The sequence below is a fragment of the Lagopus leucura genome, unplaced genomic scaffold (assembly GCF_019238085.1).
Source record: "Lagopus leucura isolate 7727_CA_CO unplaced genomic scaffold, USGS_WTPT01 Super-Scaffold_100001, whole genome shotgun sequence".
Lineage (NCBI taxonomy): Eukaryota > Metazoa > Chordata > Aves > Galliformes > Phasianidae > Lagopus > Lagopus leucura.
In genome coordinates, this window is record NW_024962262.1 from 60,126,083 (window position 1) to 60,145,110 (window position 19,028).

At 37.3% G+C, this 19,028-nt stretch overlaps 1 protein-coding gene across 4 annotated transcripts in view; it reads right to left on the reverse strand.

Annotated features, from left to right (window-relative positions):
- Window positions 1-1,292: 1,292 nt before the first annotated feature.
- The window catches only part of BCLAF3 (BCLAF1 and THRAP3 family member 3), a 33,186-nt gene continuing 15,450 nt past the window's right edge, over window positions 1,293-19,028 (reverse strand). For 2 of the 4 annotated variants that reach the window (XM_042867063.1, XM_042867062.1), the window contains exons 7-13: window positions 18,893-18,956; window positions 18,720-18,815; window positions 17,947-18,065; window positions 16,091-16,205; window positions 12,198-12,293; window positions 8,111-8,266; window positions 1,293-6,443 (exon numbers count right to left, since the gene is read on the reverse strand). In XM_042867063.1, the coding sequence (XP_042722997.1) occupies window positions 6,414-6,443; window positions 8,111-8,266; window positions 12,198-12,293; window positions 16,091-16,205; window positions 17,947-18,065; window positions 18,720-18,815; window positions 18,893-18,956 (676 nt within the window). In that variant the 3' untranslated portion in view covers window positions 1,293-6,413. The remainder of the gene's footprint in view (window positions 6,444-8,110; window positions 8,267-12,197; window positions 12,294-16,090; window positions 16,206-17,946; window positions 18,066-18,719; window positions 18,816-18,892; window positions 18,957-19,028) is intronic. The other 2 variants (XM_042867065.1, XM_042867064.1) reach the window with 1 other exon arrangement.

The following is a 19,028-nucleotide window of genomic DNA, read 5'->3' on the forward strand; positions in this document are numbered from 1 at the left end:
CAGTTTTAACCTAAATCTATTGTTAGCACATCAAACGTGTATAAAGTTTGGCTTTGCAGTCCTCCAGCTGTGTAGATTAAGGTGGTTGAATAAGTGTAACTGAAAAATTTGGTACATTTGGTAGCTCTATTTCTAGAGGCACTCTTCAGGGCTGCTGGTAAAATTGGTAAGTTACAAAAAGAGAAATTTCCAACTCCATGTTACAATGCATACAATGAAGCAGTCTTCATGGATAATCTCAACCAGAGACCCAAATCCAACTCAGCTTTGAGGAAGCTAACACTGAAAATTGAAGTGTAGGAGTTTGATAGCTTTCATATCAAGTCAAGCAGTAACACAGTGAAGCATCCTGTTCTGGAAAGTGGAAAAAAAAATGATAAGCCATCATAGTACTTTCAAGTGCTAGTTTCCCACTATTCCCAAGCCAAGTAACATTGCAACATACATGCATTCTTTAAGTACCTTATCTTAACGAGACCTCACAGCATTTAGAAAAGAGCTGCTATGGAATTACTTAGGGAACACTAGTATTTTAGAAGTGGTATTGCTGAAAGTGTGTAACATCTAAACTGACACGCACTACAGAACACAATCAGACACATGCACTGTTGAAGGCCATCAACTAAAAGCTGAGAAGCATCACTACTGCAGCCCCTACGAATTACAGAAACATTTTTCTCCAAGCGAAAAGAGGAACAGTACCTACCCCAACTTCTCCACACCACTGTACAGTTACCACACATAACGGATTTTCACTTTACTATTTCTTAAAGGCTAGAAACCAGATCAGAAGTTAAATAAATCTACATATAGATTGGTTTATGACAAGTTTAGGTGAACAACGGGAGGTAAGGTTGTTTTATTCTGGAAGAAAACACCTCATTTCTGTTCCCATTTGCTAAGGAATCCTATTAAGAGATAACATGGTTATTCTTACCCAGCACTGAGGCTGTATTACTGAAGTTCTTAGGAGTGCTCACTAGTTTACTACATGTAATATTTGGTGAAGCCTTTGGTGAAGTCAGCCAAGCAAGTGCTTGCCTCCACCCCCTCCCCAAACTTCTGTTTTGCACATTCAGTGTCTGCAGGCAGAGAGCTTCTTTTAACCAAAACTCTATACCTAAAAAGTAGATCAAAGCTTCAAACTTCTCAAGTAACAACAGATGAAACTACAGAAGCACATTATTTATAACATTCCAATGGCTACCCAGATCATGTAAGATACTCTGAAAATGATACTAAATATTAATGAACTACTGAATCAAATCACTGGATGTATTCGTAAGTAGAAATTTTGTTACAACATTTATTGTCAGTAGAAACAAAATTTACATTGATTTTATAGAAACTATATTAAACATACATATAAACATACCTACATCTTAATATGTACTTATGAACATGAGATCTAGGTATGGAATAACATTGTCAGAAGCACCGTTGTGGACTCCAGAGACTACACACAAAATGCTTTTGCATTTAATTCCATCTTCAGTAGTTTAATAGTTTTAAAAGGTTATTTTTTTTCTTCTTTTAAATCCACACTTACGAATGATTCCATTAAAGGTTTCTGATCATACTATTTGTGCATATGTATACACACACACACATACACTCATTAGAAGGCCCTAATGGAGGAGAGAACTACAGTATAAATACAGTGAACTTGAATATATTCCTTAGAAATGGGCATTAGTCCACATTCTCATTCAGTTGCTAAAAAAGGAAAATAACTAGCCCTGCTATTCTTAAAATATTCAATACGGTGGTTTTTTTTTTATTCCATGAAAAGTGAACCAAAAACAACTGCTTCCCCTCTATCTCTTCCTTCAACAACAAAAACACAAGGAGCCAGTCACAAAATAAAAGCCATCTACTACATTATTTACAGAAAATGAAATATTAAAAAGATGTGAGACTTTGACAAAATTTAGAGCAGCGAACAGAGGAAAACCATATTAAAGTGGCAGGCAGCATAAAACTATTAAACCACAGGGCTAAATACCTACTGAGAACGCCCTCTACCAAAACAACATCAAGGCAAAGAAAGGACAAGGAGGGGGCAGGTATCGCAACAATAGTAGTCTCAGATCTCAGCTGAAAAAATACGTTCACCAAGCTTAAAATAGAACACATTTAAACGTTCACTACCATCCTCCCTATCTACAAAGGAGTTAAGTGTTACAAGTAGGCTTACAACAACCCTGAAATGGCTTTTATTTCCTTCCCCTCCCTCCTGTAAAATGAAACTCTGATCTTCAAACCCTGCCGCAGTGGAATGAAGTCTGTCAAGGGCCAGATTTGTAGAGAAACATCCAGTTCTTGCGGATTCATTAGGATGCAAGCCTGAAGCCTTTCTTTTAGAGAACCCTCCTGTAGAGGTGGCTGGTCAGATGCCTGAAGAAAAGCAAGAGGCATATTTCTGAAGTGTATGGGAAAAGATTTCTTCAGTAAAGGAAGTTGAAGAATCTCCCTCTGCTTACAAGTCTTCTGAAAGTGAGAAGGCTGAGAAATCAGATCTCCATAGCTTAATCTTTGCTAAAATCTTTAATCATCTTCTCCAACCAATTTTCACTATCAATTTCCTAGACATGGCAGAGAAAGACCTTCTGAAACACAACAAACAATCATCTTTTGAAAACCCAGAGTTCCATAATGCCCAGAAATGTGATTTTTTTAAAATTTATTTTGCTCTTAAAGGAAGTTCACACAAAGAAAAATCAGCATTTCACCCCAAGGCCCTGTGAGAGAAAGCAGCAGGTAAGCTATTATCACAACTGGCTATCAGCTGAATTTGCTCCCACCTCCTGCAATTGGGTACTTGAGCCGAGACAATCACATTGAGGTCTCAGGACCACCTAAATGCATCAGATAAGGTGATATGAATCATTTAAGTCATTATTAGAGTTAAGGCAGACTTATACATACTTCATGATGTGTTGTTTACTAGCCCCAGAATTTTCTTGACTTGATCACCACATATAAGCTAAGAATTATAAAATGAGGATTTAACCCAATCAATCAATATAGAGATTAAACTGATCAGCAGCATTAACACTAAATTCACAACTTACGACACTTATAAGGAAGACTAATCATGTTCAATGACTGTATTTTGGATAGCCATGAAAAGAAAAAAAAACATTTCACATGTGAACAACTGAGAACGTGACAAGCATTCAGCGGTCATTTCAAGTCAACTAACAGAAAGGCAATTCACATTTATAAAACAAAGCTAACTAGCTCTTAGACAATCATATTCTTGACTTGCCTTTCCAATGCAAATGCAGTGAGCAGCTTCACTAATACAAGGAACATTTTTCCTTTGGAGCAGAGGATTACTCACATAGTTAAAAGTAAGCGGTTACATTAACAACTCTACTCAGTCCATGCTCATATTAGAAATAATGCAATAATCAGAACATTATTTAAGTCTTTGTACAGAGGGCATTTTCTACAATGTAGTCACAATATAGAAAGGCACCAAATTATTCAAGTAAACTGACCTTCTTCTTAACACTCGTTTTCTCAACTTGAGCCCTCTCACAAACCAATCAGTAATTTCAATATATTATTCTCAACTAACCATTCTGTCAGTACAACAGAACTTTCCTGTGCTGAAAGAAAAAATGAGCCAATTACTCGTGTTTGCATACAGACGTAAGTCTCCAGCTAAAGATTCAAAGCACAGTAAGTTGCAGACCAGACAGTGAGGTTCCCTCTAGCACCTAATTCAATCGCTGAATTAAATTTCTGTACAAATCTGATTAGTAAAGCAAAGTTACTGGTAAAGAATGTGATTTCAGCAGATGGAAGCTCCTCACAAAAAAGCTAAAGCAACTGAAACAGGAACTACATTTCATCATATGACATTCATCTCGGGACCAACGTGGGGATGAGGTGAATAAAATAAAAATCAGTAAACATATTAAAAGATACCACATTGGTAATATGTTGCTTACAGTTACAGAAATAATAATCAGATATCATATGGTAATACGTTGCTTACAGTTACAGAAACAACAACCTATATTGAAGAAACTAGACACAAAGTACTAAAACTAGTTGTGCACAAGTAAAATAAAGCACAAAACTGGAGGCATTTGCACTCTTAAACCTGGTTTTCATATAAAAATAAAAAATGAAAGCAGCATTAACTGGCTGAAGTCTGACTACTTCAGCATTATTTCTAGACAACCTTAGCAAAACTGACATGCCACAAGTTTCTTCACATATCCACTTCTCCCATTGGGCTCAACAACAAACTCTCTTCCAGGCTTTAGGAAGAACAAAAAAGGAAGCTCACAGAAACAGTAGTATCCTGCAAAGTAAGACATGATAGCTTCAGTAGTTTGTCTTGTATCATGTATGGTTTCACCTGCGTTTTACAGTGCTTAACGTGTTCAGGAGCAGCGTGGAAAAACTTGTTGGCTTCAGGGTGAACCTGCACCCATCTGCAGTGGTACACACAGCACTTCCCGACACTGGGCTGCTTAACGAACACGGCGACTCCTTATTTGCTTTGGGTTGGCTCAATCTGTTGCTTCAATTTCCACTTGCTGGTAAATCCACACAGGATGATTTTATAGTTGGGTTCATCAGCGACAGCATCACAAGTATTTCCGATCAAACGGAAGCAGCTAACTTCCTGCAGATCAAGAAATTCTTTTCCTTTAACTTCCCATTTTGAATTTGTATGTCAGAAAGTTACTTAAATACTAGTTGAATCACTTAATAATTATTTCAACTGAAAACTGGAGTTTTAGAAACTTATACCATCTGGTGTTGTTGTTGAATCACCATAGCATCAATGAATCTGGCACACTTCCCGCCTACTTATTTTCTATGAACACTAAGCAGTACATCCCATGACTTAAGATTAAGTGACACTATTTTAGCTGCTCTGAGCCATTACCTATGCTTCCAACAAATAACTCCTCTACTGGAAGCACTGTGGAAAAAAACAAACAAACAAACAAAAAAACCCACAACAAAGAAATCATGCAAAGAAAAAAAAAGTCACATCCTGACTTTCCACCAAAAGACAAATATCCTTTTCTCTGAACCTACTCCTACCCACGATCAGAATTCTGATCTGTTATCCATCATAGAGCCTAGCCTGCATTCCCTACAGCTAACACTGTCCCAGAAATTATGGAAAAATGTTTCCTTAAAACAAATAAGGACGTTATCTGAAAACTACTTCTTACACATCTTCAATTTACCTGTAATAAAAAAGTGAAGAAATCTGTAATACATAGACACAACCCTACTATATATATTATATTAAGGCAAAGCTATAAACAGGAAATAAGCACAATATTGTTTATAGCTGCTGAAAAACATGTCGAGCTATTTAAATTCTGCATACAGCATAACAATACGTTCTCCTCTGAAGCACCGTAAGCTTTGGAGAATTACTGGGATTTTGAACAAAGTTACAAGCTATCTGCATTTAAAGCAGTTTCAATTATGAACAGCTTTGTTAAAATACATGCTTATAAAAAACTTACATTTCTTGTTTTGTTGGTTTTTTTTTTTTCCCTTGCAACTAAACACTTCAGGCCCCAATTTCAGAATTCAAGAAGCCACCAAATCATTTATGACAAGATGAAAGAACACATGGCTTCGTCAAGAATGCCATACATAAAAAAAAACCCACAAACCTATGAGACAGTAACTTTGAATACAGACCAACTAACCCCATAACAAACCCAAGCATGCCTTCAGTGCAGTTACAAACTACTGCTACAGAACACTGCATACCTGCCTGCTGCCATTCATGTTCATCAAATACCAAAAATTGTCTCAGCAGTCTTAACACTTCACAAATCTATATACATCTCAGAAACCCAAGAATATTATGAAACTCCAATGAAGTAATACAGAATATTGTTTTATGGAAAGGACTGAACAGAGGTGTAAGATCTATTGCGCAACCTACCAGGTCATTTCTTTCTTGGCTAATCCTGAGCTATGTGCTATTACCAAACAATTCAGGCACTTTTTTTTTTTGTTTGTTTTCCTTTTTTATTACATAAGCAATAAACTTTGAACATATAAACCTCTGGGTATAACAACTCAAGTTCCATCTGTAACATCATGCTTGGAGAAAAAGTAATCAATAAATAAGACTCCCTTCAGTGACTTCTTTACTCGAGACCGGTATGCAAAAGGAACTAAAGGTACATACTACAACATTTCCATTGAATACTGTAGTTTAAAAGCAATTATGAAAACCGTAAAAAAGTTCTGCAGCATTCTCCTACCGAAAAATAAAGTTATTTTTTAATCAAGAAAGTTACAGGGTTAGTTCCTTTATCCCAATTTAGGTCTGGACAAAGTTGTCAAAAAAGTGAACAGATGTTCCCTTTTCTGTGTTTCACGTTTCAACTTCAGGATCAGAGCTTAGTTCAGGTTTCTGTCCCAACATTTAAATTTCCCTACAAAGAGAAAGAAAGCAATCGTTACTGTCAGATTTCTAACAGCAAAAAAAAAAAAAAAATAAGCCCCCAACTTTCTTATAAATACTATATCATTATAGTAACATAAATTCTTTTAGTTAGGGATTCAAAAAGCAATCAATTGTAAAGACTGTGCCTTAAAGGATGCATATGCATAATTATTTCAAAAGAGTGAAGTAAATCAAAGGCGTTCTCACCAGTTTACCAAATCTTGAGGTGTAATTATTACACTGTACAAAATAAGGGATACAATCTACAATCTAAGGAAAAGCTGTTTTTAAAGAATTACCCAACCATCAATCAGCATGTTTTTAAAAAATGGCTGTCATTCTGAAAGGTTTCTTTGACATCAGTGATACTCCATTTCCTCCTCAGCCAAAAATCAATATTCAGATCTTATTTCTCTATTTGAAATCATAATCACCAAGAGCCAGATTTTGTTAAGATCATTCTAATAAGCTCCAGACAAGAACCTTAATATCCAATTACAAAACAGCATTGGAAATTAATGGGGGGGGAGGGAAGCTCACTACAACAAAATCAGGTTATGGCACTTTATGCCCATTTTCCAGATCTATACTTTTTGGAAAAAACCTTTCCACACTTGTTTCCCATTAATTCCAATTCCATTTGCCCTTCTGCTATATTTATTTGAGTCCATACCAATTTAAAAACAACTCACCAGTATATTTTAGCAAGAAGCAACCTCTTTAACATGTTTAGTTTTCTTTGAGTCTTTGCTTATTGGTTTTGTTGCTTATTTTTCCACTTTCTTCATTCTTCTACCAGACTGGTAACTTTGCTTTTTTTAAAACGGCTTTAAGAACCTATTAATGTTTCTGCACTCTAAAAACTCAACTCTAATCCAACCACTAATGCTTATTATGCAAGTGTATTTACTTGTAGGGACACAGACAGAGAATTACAAAACTAACATTCTCAAAGGAACACACAACTGGAAAGGGCTGTGCAGGTCATCTAATTCAATTCTGACGCCATGAGTAACCCTACCCAACTCTAATTACACTTGACCAATTCTAATAAAGGATTGAGAGTGCTTTAACCACTTCCACTCCCAAAAGCTGTAACATTTTATACAGTTCAGAAGTTCTTCTGCACTTCTGTATTATCACTGTCTCACACACACTGCAAATCAAAAGGTGTAAGATAGATGTGCTGGAGTTTTTCAGCCCGAGTTTGTCAAAGCATTTTACTCAGGCACCATACACTGCAGGATGCTTCATTCAGAACAGCACTTTAAGGCACATGATGAACGTAAGATAACATAATGAGGAACAGAAACATAAACTTAATCAAAAAGCGTATCAATACTCTGCATGTCAATTTAGAACTGTAGTCTTAAGACGATCTAACACTTTTACAGAGGTCCACTTTCTCTCATCAATAAGAAAGCAGACCAAGAAGAGAATATTGGAAATCATCACAGAACCTCACAGCACAGCTCAAACAAATATCCATGAAGGAAATAAGTGCAAAATCAAGTGTGCCTCCTTGTGCTTTTACAGGCAATGTTCCAAAGTATCCCATCTGAGCTATTCCATGGGGATATAAAAACCATAGTGGACAATCTGAATATTCACATTTTCATAAAAGCACTTAGTGAAGAAGAAATTAAACCAACTCACCTTTTCTTTCCTCAGAAATCCATCTCTGTATTTATTAGTGGTAAACCCCCTTACACCAACAGAACGTAACCGCTGGTACTTAGCTTGAATATATAAACCCTTCTGTACTAAGCCTGATTTATAATGGGATTGCAAACGGCCATCTGCAAAGTTGCTCTGTAACAGTAGGGAAAGGGAGGAAAAAAGTGCAGAATGAGGGCACCAAAACTCAATAGCTGGCATTTACAGTTGTATATACACACAAAACCAACAGTATTGAACAAGAATATGCAATAGCAAATACTGAGCCTCTTCCCTATTTACAGCTTGCTGTTCCTTAGAACACCAGCTACCTTATCACATTCGCTGTTTAAAACATCTGAAATGGTCATTGTTACAGAAAAACAGGAATTGCTAAAAGGAAAACATCAACAACAAAAAGAAAAAAAAGCACCTTACTTGCTACCAAATTCACTGATACAGGCCTGCAGCAGGCAAATGTGTTGAACCTAAAAAAGTTATGCTAAGTAGAAGTTAGCATGACTGTTTATCATGTATCCTCACACCATAAGACCACAGAATTACTTCCCTTACTCTGTTCTTTTATCACCCCCCAACTGAAATACATTTGTTCCCATGCTAGGTTAGCATACAGTGACAGAGCTTACTGGTGAGGGAATTAGAAATTCACAGAAATAGCAATATAGGAAGACCAACACTGACAGCAGCAGCAGCTAAAAGGATAAAAACCTGTTTATAATTAAGCACTCCAATCTCCAACAGAACAAGCTATGAAGTCTCAGAAAGGTTCACTGTAATTTTGCCTGATTTTCCAATAATGCAGATTAAAGTTTTCAAATGTGACAGTAACAGAAAAAAATTCCTGTAGATGTTCACCCTTTAAAGCTTTTTCACCCCATGCAGAGTAAAAAAAAAAAGTTCTTACATAAAAAGGAAACATTATGTTGATATAAAATAGCTGTCACGCTTTACAAACAGCTTTAAAGTAAGACAGAATTAAACAACAGAAAAAGAGCCTTTCTTGAGCATGACCTAATTGCTCTGGTGAAGTCAGTCTCCTTTTGACAAAGTAAGGATCACTTCAAGAAAAATCACATGCTCTGAGGTTGTGATAAGTTTGGTACCAGTTTCTCCATGGTGTAGCTGAAGAACAGCTAAGGACTGCACAGAACAGAGGTTACTCAATGCAAATACAGTTTCTGTTATTTTAAGAAAATCACTTCAGCCACCTAATATGTAGAGATAACATGAAGCTGGCCCCATCAGTTCCCTAGCGTCACTCTCATGATGCTTGTAGGCAAAGGACATGCTTGGAAAAGGCTACTAAATGCTATCTCACCCCTTTACTGAAAAGCCAGAGTCCAATCACAATATAATTAGGTGCAAGTAAATTCCTTAAGTAGATACACGCCTACCATAGGGGAAGCTGAAGGGCGTTTGCAATGCTATATTAAGCCACTGAACACAGTTAACAACAGAGGTCCTCATTTCTCCCACAGCTGCTGCGGTTCTCTGTTCTGACACAGGAGGCTACCAAGCGGGCCTCAGAGGTCTGCTGCTGCATTTGCAGTGAGCAGCAAAGGACCAGAACAAATAAGAAAGGAAGAAAAGGTGCAAGATACTGAAAGCGAGATTATACGTACACTTCAGTTTCAACACAAGCATCTACACAAGCAGGGAGAACGAGGTACAGAAGTACTATTAGCAGGGCAGAATCAGACGCAGAAACAGTTAACAGATCATATACTTGGTACATAGGTAACTGCAGTCACACACAGTTGAGAGTAAAATGAGATAATGTAATGGTGTGAATGAAGGTGAATGAAAAACAACTACATTTCAGCCTCAGAAAAAAAAAGCTAAAGTGACATCTAATATTACATCAGGACCATTTTATAATCAACGCTACTCATGCTGCCTATAAACCAGCGGCTTTCAAGCTCTGAGAAGTTTGTTAAGCGCTAATATGTTACCACTGCACTGTGTCTGGCTAGGGCAGAGTCAATTTTCTTCACAAGCAGTCTGCACCGGACCATGGTTTCAATTGGTGACTGACACAGCACAGACAACACAGCAGTGTTTCTGCACAGCATTACTACTCTCTCTTCCTTCAGCCTGGCTCCCAACAAGCTGGCCAGGCAAGACACTGGGAAGGGACACAGCCTGGATAGTCAGGACAACTTACCCAAACTGAACAAAGGATTTCCATGCTCATGCTCAGTAAGAATACTGAGGAAAGCCGCTGCCTGGAGGCTGGCTGAGCATCAATCAGTCTGCCTGTGGGATACGGTAAGCAATTGCCTTTGCATCATTCCTTTTTCCTTCATCTTTCCTTTACTTGACTGGTGACACACTAGAACAGGCTGCCCAAGGAGGCTGTGGATGCCCCATCCTTGGAGGTATTCAAGGCCAGGCTGGACGTGGCTCTGGGCAGCCTTGTCTCATGGTTGGCAACCCTGCACCCAGCAGAGGGGTTGAAACTAGATGATTTCCACAGCATCACGGAATGGCACAGGTTGAAAGGGACCTCAAGAATCAAGAGTCTCCAATTCCTCCCTCCACAGGCTGTTCCACCAACCTCCACATTCAACCCAGGCCATTGTTTTCGCTCCCCCTCTTCTCTTCCCTAGTGCTGCTGGAGGTGGGAGAGTGAGCAAGCCATTAATACACAGGACTGTGTAAATTACAGAATGAAGTTTAGTTCAGAAGATAACCATACATACAGTGCCTACTGAAATGAATCACAGTCAACATCTTAAAGTCTTTTCACAGAAAAGATCTTTTAATCTGTGTAAGATTTCTTTGGATCTCTTATGAAACTGCTGCTCTGAAGTATTTTTTTCTGTAGAATGTTAAACTTTTTGCAAGACCATATATGCTAATAATTCCCCTCCTCTTTTTTTTTTTTTTTTTTTAATTAGGTTAGGACTCTCCAATTTTATTAATCAGGAAGAAGAATTCAGTGTATTTTTAATATTCAGCCAAGGAAGGCTCTTGAGTGTCAAATCACCTTCCCGAAGCAGGTTTCAGCAACAGCATAGGCAGGAAAAATCCTTTAAGTTATGCAAGAGGAAATGAAATGTAAGAACACTGATGAAATCAAATCAGCAATGCTGTTTCCATGGTAGTAATAATGTGCTATACACATATAGAAACCACAATACCAGTGAAAATGCTATCTTCTCAACAGATATTAAAGCAGTATGGAACCAATCTCTGGATACAGCAATGTTCAGTTTCATATATAAAGGTAATGGCAGTTTAAGCAGACTTACGTTTGCACAGTCCTCAGCAGAATTCAGTGCTGATGTAAAATAAAGGAAATTGAAGACTGCTTTGAATAATCTACCAACATAACCTCAAAGAGATAGTGGTGAATAACCACTCATCCCTTATAAAAAGGCCACATGGAGGGAACAGGAAAGAATACTGATTAAGAGACTATGACACCTTTCTGTGTTAAGATGGAGTTATGCAGGCTAACATTTTTAACTTGCTAAGCTTCAGCTTGAAAGTTTTTTCTGTTTCATTGGTTCTTTAAACAGCAGAATAGTGAGCCCTTTTTGATAGTATTAGCTTAGCTTTCTGGCAGACTGACTGCCTTTTTTTCCCCCAACAGTTCCCTTATATTCAGTCTGAGGGGGCAGAAGAACCCTTCTACTCTTCAAATTGTTATCCAAAGTGCTAGCTGCTGAGCTAAGCCAACATAGCCTTACTTCAACTTCATTGTCTTTACAACAAGAATGATCAATACCTATTCTGTGCTGTTTTTCTCCTGAGAGTACACTTGTTAAATAGCAAGTACGGGTAACTTTAAAGGATAAAATGAGAAAGTTTTTTTTTTCTTGACATAAATATATCTAGTTGGATGTTTATTTTTATTTCAGCTGTATGGATAGAATACTGAATAACTCAGCTCAATCCACTGCCAGCCCTCTTTCCTCCCATTATGTCAGCAGAAACAATTAGGCCACACTGCTACTACTTTTCACATTTGATACCTTCAAATCTGCATTTCTTTACCAAACTCAAGAGGATCAAAGTCACAATTTATACAACACACTTCTTGATAAAAGCTGGTCTGTACCTTAAAGTGTCTCCTGATGGGACCTGTGTTCTCAAGGCGTCCTCTAACATGTCTATGCGGGAAAGTATCATTTGTTCTTGAAGAATAGTAAGAATTCTAGTTCAAAAACAGATAGCAAGGTTATTAGCTTAACATTATTAAATTACAAAGGAAAACAGTTTCCAGGTTATAGTAACATATATTAAAGTCCTTTCAGCCTTGTGATTTTGACACAAAGACACTGTCTGAAAGCACCAAAAGAGAAGCAAAGGGCCTGGAGTACAGGTTGGCTGTAGTGACAGCAGAGCCCACCAAACCCAAAGATGATACAAACCATCGTGTTGGAATATTGTCCTCTTGGGTTGTTAGACTGCTCTAGCAGTCATCCCTTGAGTCAGGAATAAGAGCAAGATTAGTACTCTGGATACTCCTGGTTAGCATATGGTCACTACTGGAGCATTTACCACAAACACAAGCATCACTACTCTACATACCACCACAGCAACCAGACAAATGCATTGGCCCTCCAAATACTCTGCTTTTAAATTTGTATTATAGAGTAGCATGTCGGAGAACAATTGCTAGCCACAGAAACATACCTGATCTTAAGGACAAGTGGTATCAAAACTGTTGTGTTAGCACACTGAAAGCAGAAGGCAAACAGCCATGGTTGCATAAAACAGAGCACTCCCTCCAGACACTGTGTTCTTTCATCTTTTCCAGCTTTTCCCATGACAGTTACCTTGACAGGATCCATTCAGCTGAAGTATCATTTTCGCCCATCATTGCATACAAGTATTGACAAGTATTACACACTGATACATGCTACACTATATTCATCTAATGAAGACAGAACTGAATTGCTAATGAACTCTTGGCCAAATGCACTTTTCCCGTTCCCTTTAGAAGTAGTCTTGAAGGCCACAGAAGTGGCCCAGCACTACTGAATTCCTTTTTTCTTTCCCCAACGTAACTAAAACAGCTTTAAACACATTTTAAGAAAAACTTAAGAACTCTCATTTTTCTCAAATAAGCTAACATTGTATAATAAAATGCAAATGTATTTTTTTAATGCTTTGCTGCTTAAAGAATTTCTGCTCTCAAGCAAAATATCAAACCTTCCCAGTGGCAGAAACATTTTTGTATGCTTTCTAATGTTGGTAGTCTAATAAATGCAACAGAGCACTGCTGGAATCCAATTTAGCTCTAACTGGGGTATAAAATAGCGTTTTTTAGAAGAATATATTATTGCCTGCAAGTCAACTGTTTAGCTCCTGGAAATGCCTTGCCAGGAGTGGACTTAGAATACAAAGATAGTCCATGAAATCAAATACTTATAAGGAAGCTGGGAAGTTTGACATGCTTTTCCCTCTGGGTATTTCATTCTGTTTTTCTTGGAAAAAGCCACTTGGTTACCTTCACAAACTTTCTTCTTCCTCTTTGTTCCCCTCCTCTCTACATTACATAACCAAATGAGGAAGCCTACTATTGTAGTACACTCTTCTTTAAAGAAGAGTATTTAGCAAGATTCAAAGAGAAGATATTCAAAAAGATTTCATGCTGTAGTTAAAACTAGATTATTAGGAATTAAGAAAAGTTTGTCTTAGCTAAACATGAACACCAGCCCACTCCTCCCAGACTCAAACATGTCCATAGGCCATTCATGCACAGTCTTAGTTTTGACACTGCTATGCTATGTCATTTGCAACCTGGTTCTCTGATGTACTCTTTCTTCTCTCCATATTCATCTGTAAATCAGAGCAAATAAACCTAAAAGGAGTTCTTCAGGATTTTCCAGGGTTTGATTTTTAAAATTATAGGTGGAACACTCTTAAACAGAGTGGTGACGTCTACTGTATATAGCTGAACTATTTACGTCATCTCAGGTATGAGACTTAGCTGTATTATTTATCTTTTCTACCCAGGACAAGATTGCGTTCTTTCTGCATCACTTCAGCATTTAACAGAGTAGATAAAAAGGAAAACAAAAGGAGCAGAGTAAGAATAGAGCAAAAACGAAGAACAAAAACAGACAAGAAGATGCAATTAGAAAGCATCGATCAGTACACTCCAGACATAAATGCAAAATGTCCATAAAGCCCCTATGCCAAGTGGTGAGTACTGGGTCATTCTACTGATGCATGCAGATGGCAAATTAACTCGTGTATGGCTGACTTCATGGAGAGTCATCTTTTGCATTTTTAATACCTATGCTTTCTCAGCTACTGCTGTTCTGAATTGGTAAGTTCCTCAGTGCAATGTATTGCTTCTCAGGAACATTAAAGCTATTTTTAAAATTGCATCTAGTTTGCTACTAGATGTCAAAGTGAAGTCTTCCTGAATCTTCAACAGTTCAAATTCAGTCTCTATTCCAAATTAACATCTAGCATCATTTTGCAATTACTATATTAGTTAAGGAGGTATTACTACATGTTTACAGGGCTTCAATCTTAGTCTTCAGGTTTGTTTGTTGTTTTTACTTTTAATATTGTTGTGTTGAGTCATTTTGCATTTACACCCGCCAAGCAGCTATCCTCCAATGACAATCACTACTCTAACTACATAAAAACTGTTTCTGATGGACCTTTGATGGTCTTCTGGAAGCCTATCCATAGGCTATGAATTACAACATAGAAGAACTGACAGTTTCCCTTAGTCTCCCCTTTCTTAGCACCAGCCACAAAAGATGTTTTAGAATTATATGGTACAAATCAACATGGGCAGCTGCACAAGTCCTATTACACAAGCACAAGCACTTCAAAACAAAACTGCACTCATTCAGAAAGTTTTCCAAAAGGAGTAAACATTTATTTCAGCTGAACATTAACTGCCTTCTCAATTTCATTATTAAGTACATTACAAAGAGAGAGCCCTAAGACAGACCAAGTGCCCAAGTTAGCTCTGATAAACTTTGTATCAACACAGACAAACCATTCCAAGTAAAATATTTCATCCCTAGGAATATAATTTCAGGCATTTCTGCAGTCTCATGTACAGTTTCTTTCTTAAAAACAAAACAAAAACAACAACAACAAAAACAAGATATTTCAGAACTTCCCTCCTGAGGAGAAACACTGTTACAGTAACAATGCTGGACATGGCCCCAGACAACCTGCTTAAGGAGGAAGTTGGACCAGATGACCCTCAGAGACCTCTTTTGACTTGAACCATTCTGCAAGTGCTACTGACATAAGATTCAGATCTTCCCCCTGGACTGATGACAACTAGCTCCCTTTTCCCCTTCCCAAGATATTCCATATTGCTTCAAGTTACTTGCTCAGTAAAAATGCCTTCTAGTTTGTGGTTTAGATCACGTACATATTACAAAGCAGGAGAAATGCAGCATTCAGGAACTTACACTGCTGTAGCTTCATAAAATAAATTTGTACTATTTACTGGAACATCTTAAAATCAATTAACTCTACTAAATTATTACGAACCCTAAGTTAGTCCAGCCTGTTCATGCTACTCAATTAGAAGTCTAAAGTTGAGCACCTAATCTCCCCACACCCCCAAAAAATACTGCTTCCATTGTAAATACACCCAACCTAAACTAGCTTTCTCAAGAGACACATTCCTGGCAACTTCCTTGTCAGGTAATAAAACACAGCAGCAATACTCCAGAGATGTTCAAAAGTAAAAAAGATATTCTTTTACCAGCATTTGGTCATAAAAGTTATTTTAGCTCTCTTGAACTACTCTACACTGCAAAAGATGCCTGAGGAATTACTGTTGTAGAACCATTTTCTTTTTTAATCATTGATCAAGTGTAAACATAAAGACTAACATGGAAATTAAAAGGCAAGAGTTCACAGATCGTTAGCCATATCAGCCTAAAAAGTGCAGCAGGAAATGAATTATGAAGGAAAAAAAAAACCCAACACAGAAACAACTACTTCCAGATTCAGGCTTACCAGGTGAGGCTTCCCAATAAATTTCCTGAAAGGTGGCTTAATGAACCTCATGGGCTTTTGGAAGCCATCAAGTTGAGAGTTCTGTAATCTTGAAAAACTGCAGCTTTGCTGATTCCTGAGAGAATAATTCCAGAGAGAACAATTAAAATCCAGAACCGTAATATAGCAACACGTTTAATTTTAAATGACCTTACTTTAACATTGGTACCACTTAGAAATGGTAAAATGACAGCTTCCATGCAATCTTAATCTAAGATATTTGATAAATGACTAGTGCTCTGGCTAAAGAGAAGTCCAAGTTACACACAATCATACAGTAAACTCCATTTTCTTATGCAATGATAACAAATGGTGACTTCTGTCTTTTTCAAAGCCTCACTTTTTAAAACAAGTTTCCCCGACTCCCACAGCTACAGCTCCACGCCTGGCTAACACCGCCCTCTGCTGGCTGACACGCTTTTTGTATTTCAGTGGTTTTTTTAGATTGCGCTACCTTCAAAGTCGCACACAACTTCTCATCTCACCAATTCCAAATCAGATAGAAGCTCTGATAAATATCCAGATGCTAGAATATGCTTGTTATCCCTTCAGTTAGTACAACACAGCTCTGACTTCGGGTTTTTTTGGTTTTGTTTGTTACTGAGCACGCTGCTAATTACTGATACATCCACAACCAATAAATAAAACGTACGTGTACCATGAAAAGTAATGACTAGAAGCCAAAATTTATAGTTCCCAGAACTATAATACATATAATAAAAAAGGCCAAAAGAAGGCAGAATGGGCTAGCTGATTAAGCACTGTCAAGATCTCATATGCGAACTGTGAAAAAAAGCCTGCTTTTCAGGAAGGTGCTATCCATCTTCCATTACTGCCCTCAGCCTGCAAATGCATTAGCCATCAGCACTACAAGTGTAAGTGTTCTCCAGCCTCCATCAAGCTCAAGGACAGCCACACTTCATAAAAAAACCTGAGCTTCCCACTGTAAATAGTATATATAGAAGGTAAAGCAAGTTAGTAACCGCAGAAGTAGCAAAAAAAAGCCTTACCAGACAACTGAGCCAAACACATACTGAAGATACAGCATCAAGCAAGTATAAGGCTATAGGCAACAGTCCAATAATTTGGTTTTATTTTTCCTTTGACAACTTTCATCTTTCTATCTAAACAATTTCAAACACAGGATTTTTTTCTCTCTCTTTTTTTTTTTTTTTTTTTTACAGTTTTACTAGTCAATTTTCCTAAATATGCACATATTGTCACGATTTGCCATTATAAACTGTTTAAAATGGACAATTAGCAATATATTCATGTATCTGCAAAACGTGACTACAGTGTAGATGCATTTCATTACACTCTGGCAACTCTTCAACCAACGCTTCTAACACAAATAAGCCATTCGTGTAATCTTAACATCAAAAGCAAAAATAGGATGACTGAGGTTAGCAAACACCTCTGGACCACACATCTTTAGCAGACCTGCTGCAGGAATTCAGGGAAGTAAAAAGCTATTCCAAAGTTTAATGTTAATTAATAAAATTAAAACAAACAAACAAATTCTGTTTGCTGACATTCCACGATACCACAAACACCCCGAGCAGCACAAGAACGCATTCGTTCTGGATCATTATTATGAAACTACAAAATACCAATGAAGTAGAAGTAGAAAAATAACCTCTACCAACATAATACACCATTACATAGTAAGCTTGAAATTTTACTGACACGTCACAACTGAAGTCAAACTTCAAAAGAAAATCACAACAGATTTGAATGCAACTGCAGAAGCATCGGTAAAATTAAATGTACAAGAGAAGAACAAGCTTAGGCAAATGTGATTATTATTAGCTAGTTACCTTGGAGCTGTACCATCTGTATGAAATGCTCTCTCATCTTCATTCTTCAGTCTCTCTTTTCTTCTCCTTTCTATATCATGCCGTAGATCATTTGGATCTTCTAAAACTCTTATGATGTTCTATTTAAGAGGAAGGGTTGGTACCAAGTTAGCTTGTAATAAGGAAATATTGACTTTATTTGTCCTTCAAGGGTTTTATTCAGTAATCTTGTTGACCAACCAAATAGGCACAGGACAGTTGTGCATCAGCCCAAGAATCCGAAGTCCAAAACAATAACAGTAGCTACTCCCTGACAATTACCTTCTCCCACCATCTGTCTCCTTACATGTCTCTGAACAGCAGCGAACAGAAAGCTGGAATTTCAGCTAAATAACTGCTCTACATAAAGCTGACAATAAAAAAAAAAAAATCACAAACTACAGTAAATCTTAAGAAAGTCTACTCTTCTTAATTAAGTTGTACCTCCACATATTAGCACCACAGAAAAAGGAAACCAAATCGCAGTAAGCGTAGTTTGTAAGGGGGAAACAAAATCCCATGCCCCTGGATAAAAGCAGGGATTAGGACTGCGTTCAGTATAGAACTGCATTCTGTACGTTGGGCCAACCTAACATCAGCACAGGAGAAATATTAAGGGTTTTTCCAATCTCAGACAGAAATTAGAATCCATGTCAGTTGCCCACTCAGTATTTACATTAAATAAGAATAAATAGTTCAAGCAGTAGCAATAACCACGCTCCAGTTATTCTAGAACACATCTGCACTCTACTTACCACAGTAATGGAAGTACGTTTTATATCTGTAAATACAGTCACGTGCATTCCTTTTAAAACAGAATTGCTAGTGGTCTTCAAAGCATGTAAGAGTAGCTTTTCAATATAAAGCAGAAAAGTGTTAGTTACACCTATGTAACTTTCACTGAACTATTAAAAAAAAAAATGAATACCTGAGGAGATTCTGATGGGACAGTTCGTTTGTTCTGAAGTTCTGCTAAAGACATGTCAATCCTCCTGAAACAGCAAAACCACACAAGAATAAGCAGCATCAATATAAATCATTATTAACCAACTACAGAATCTTTG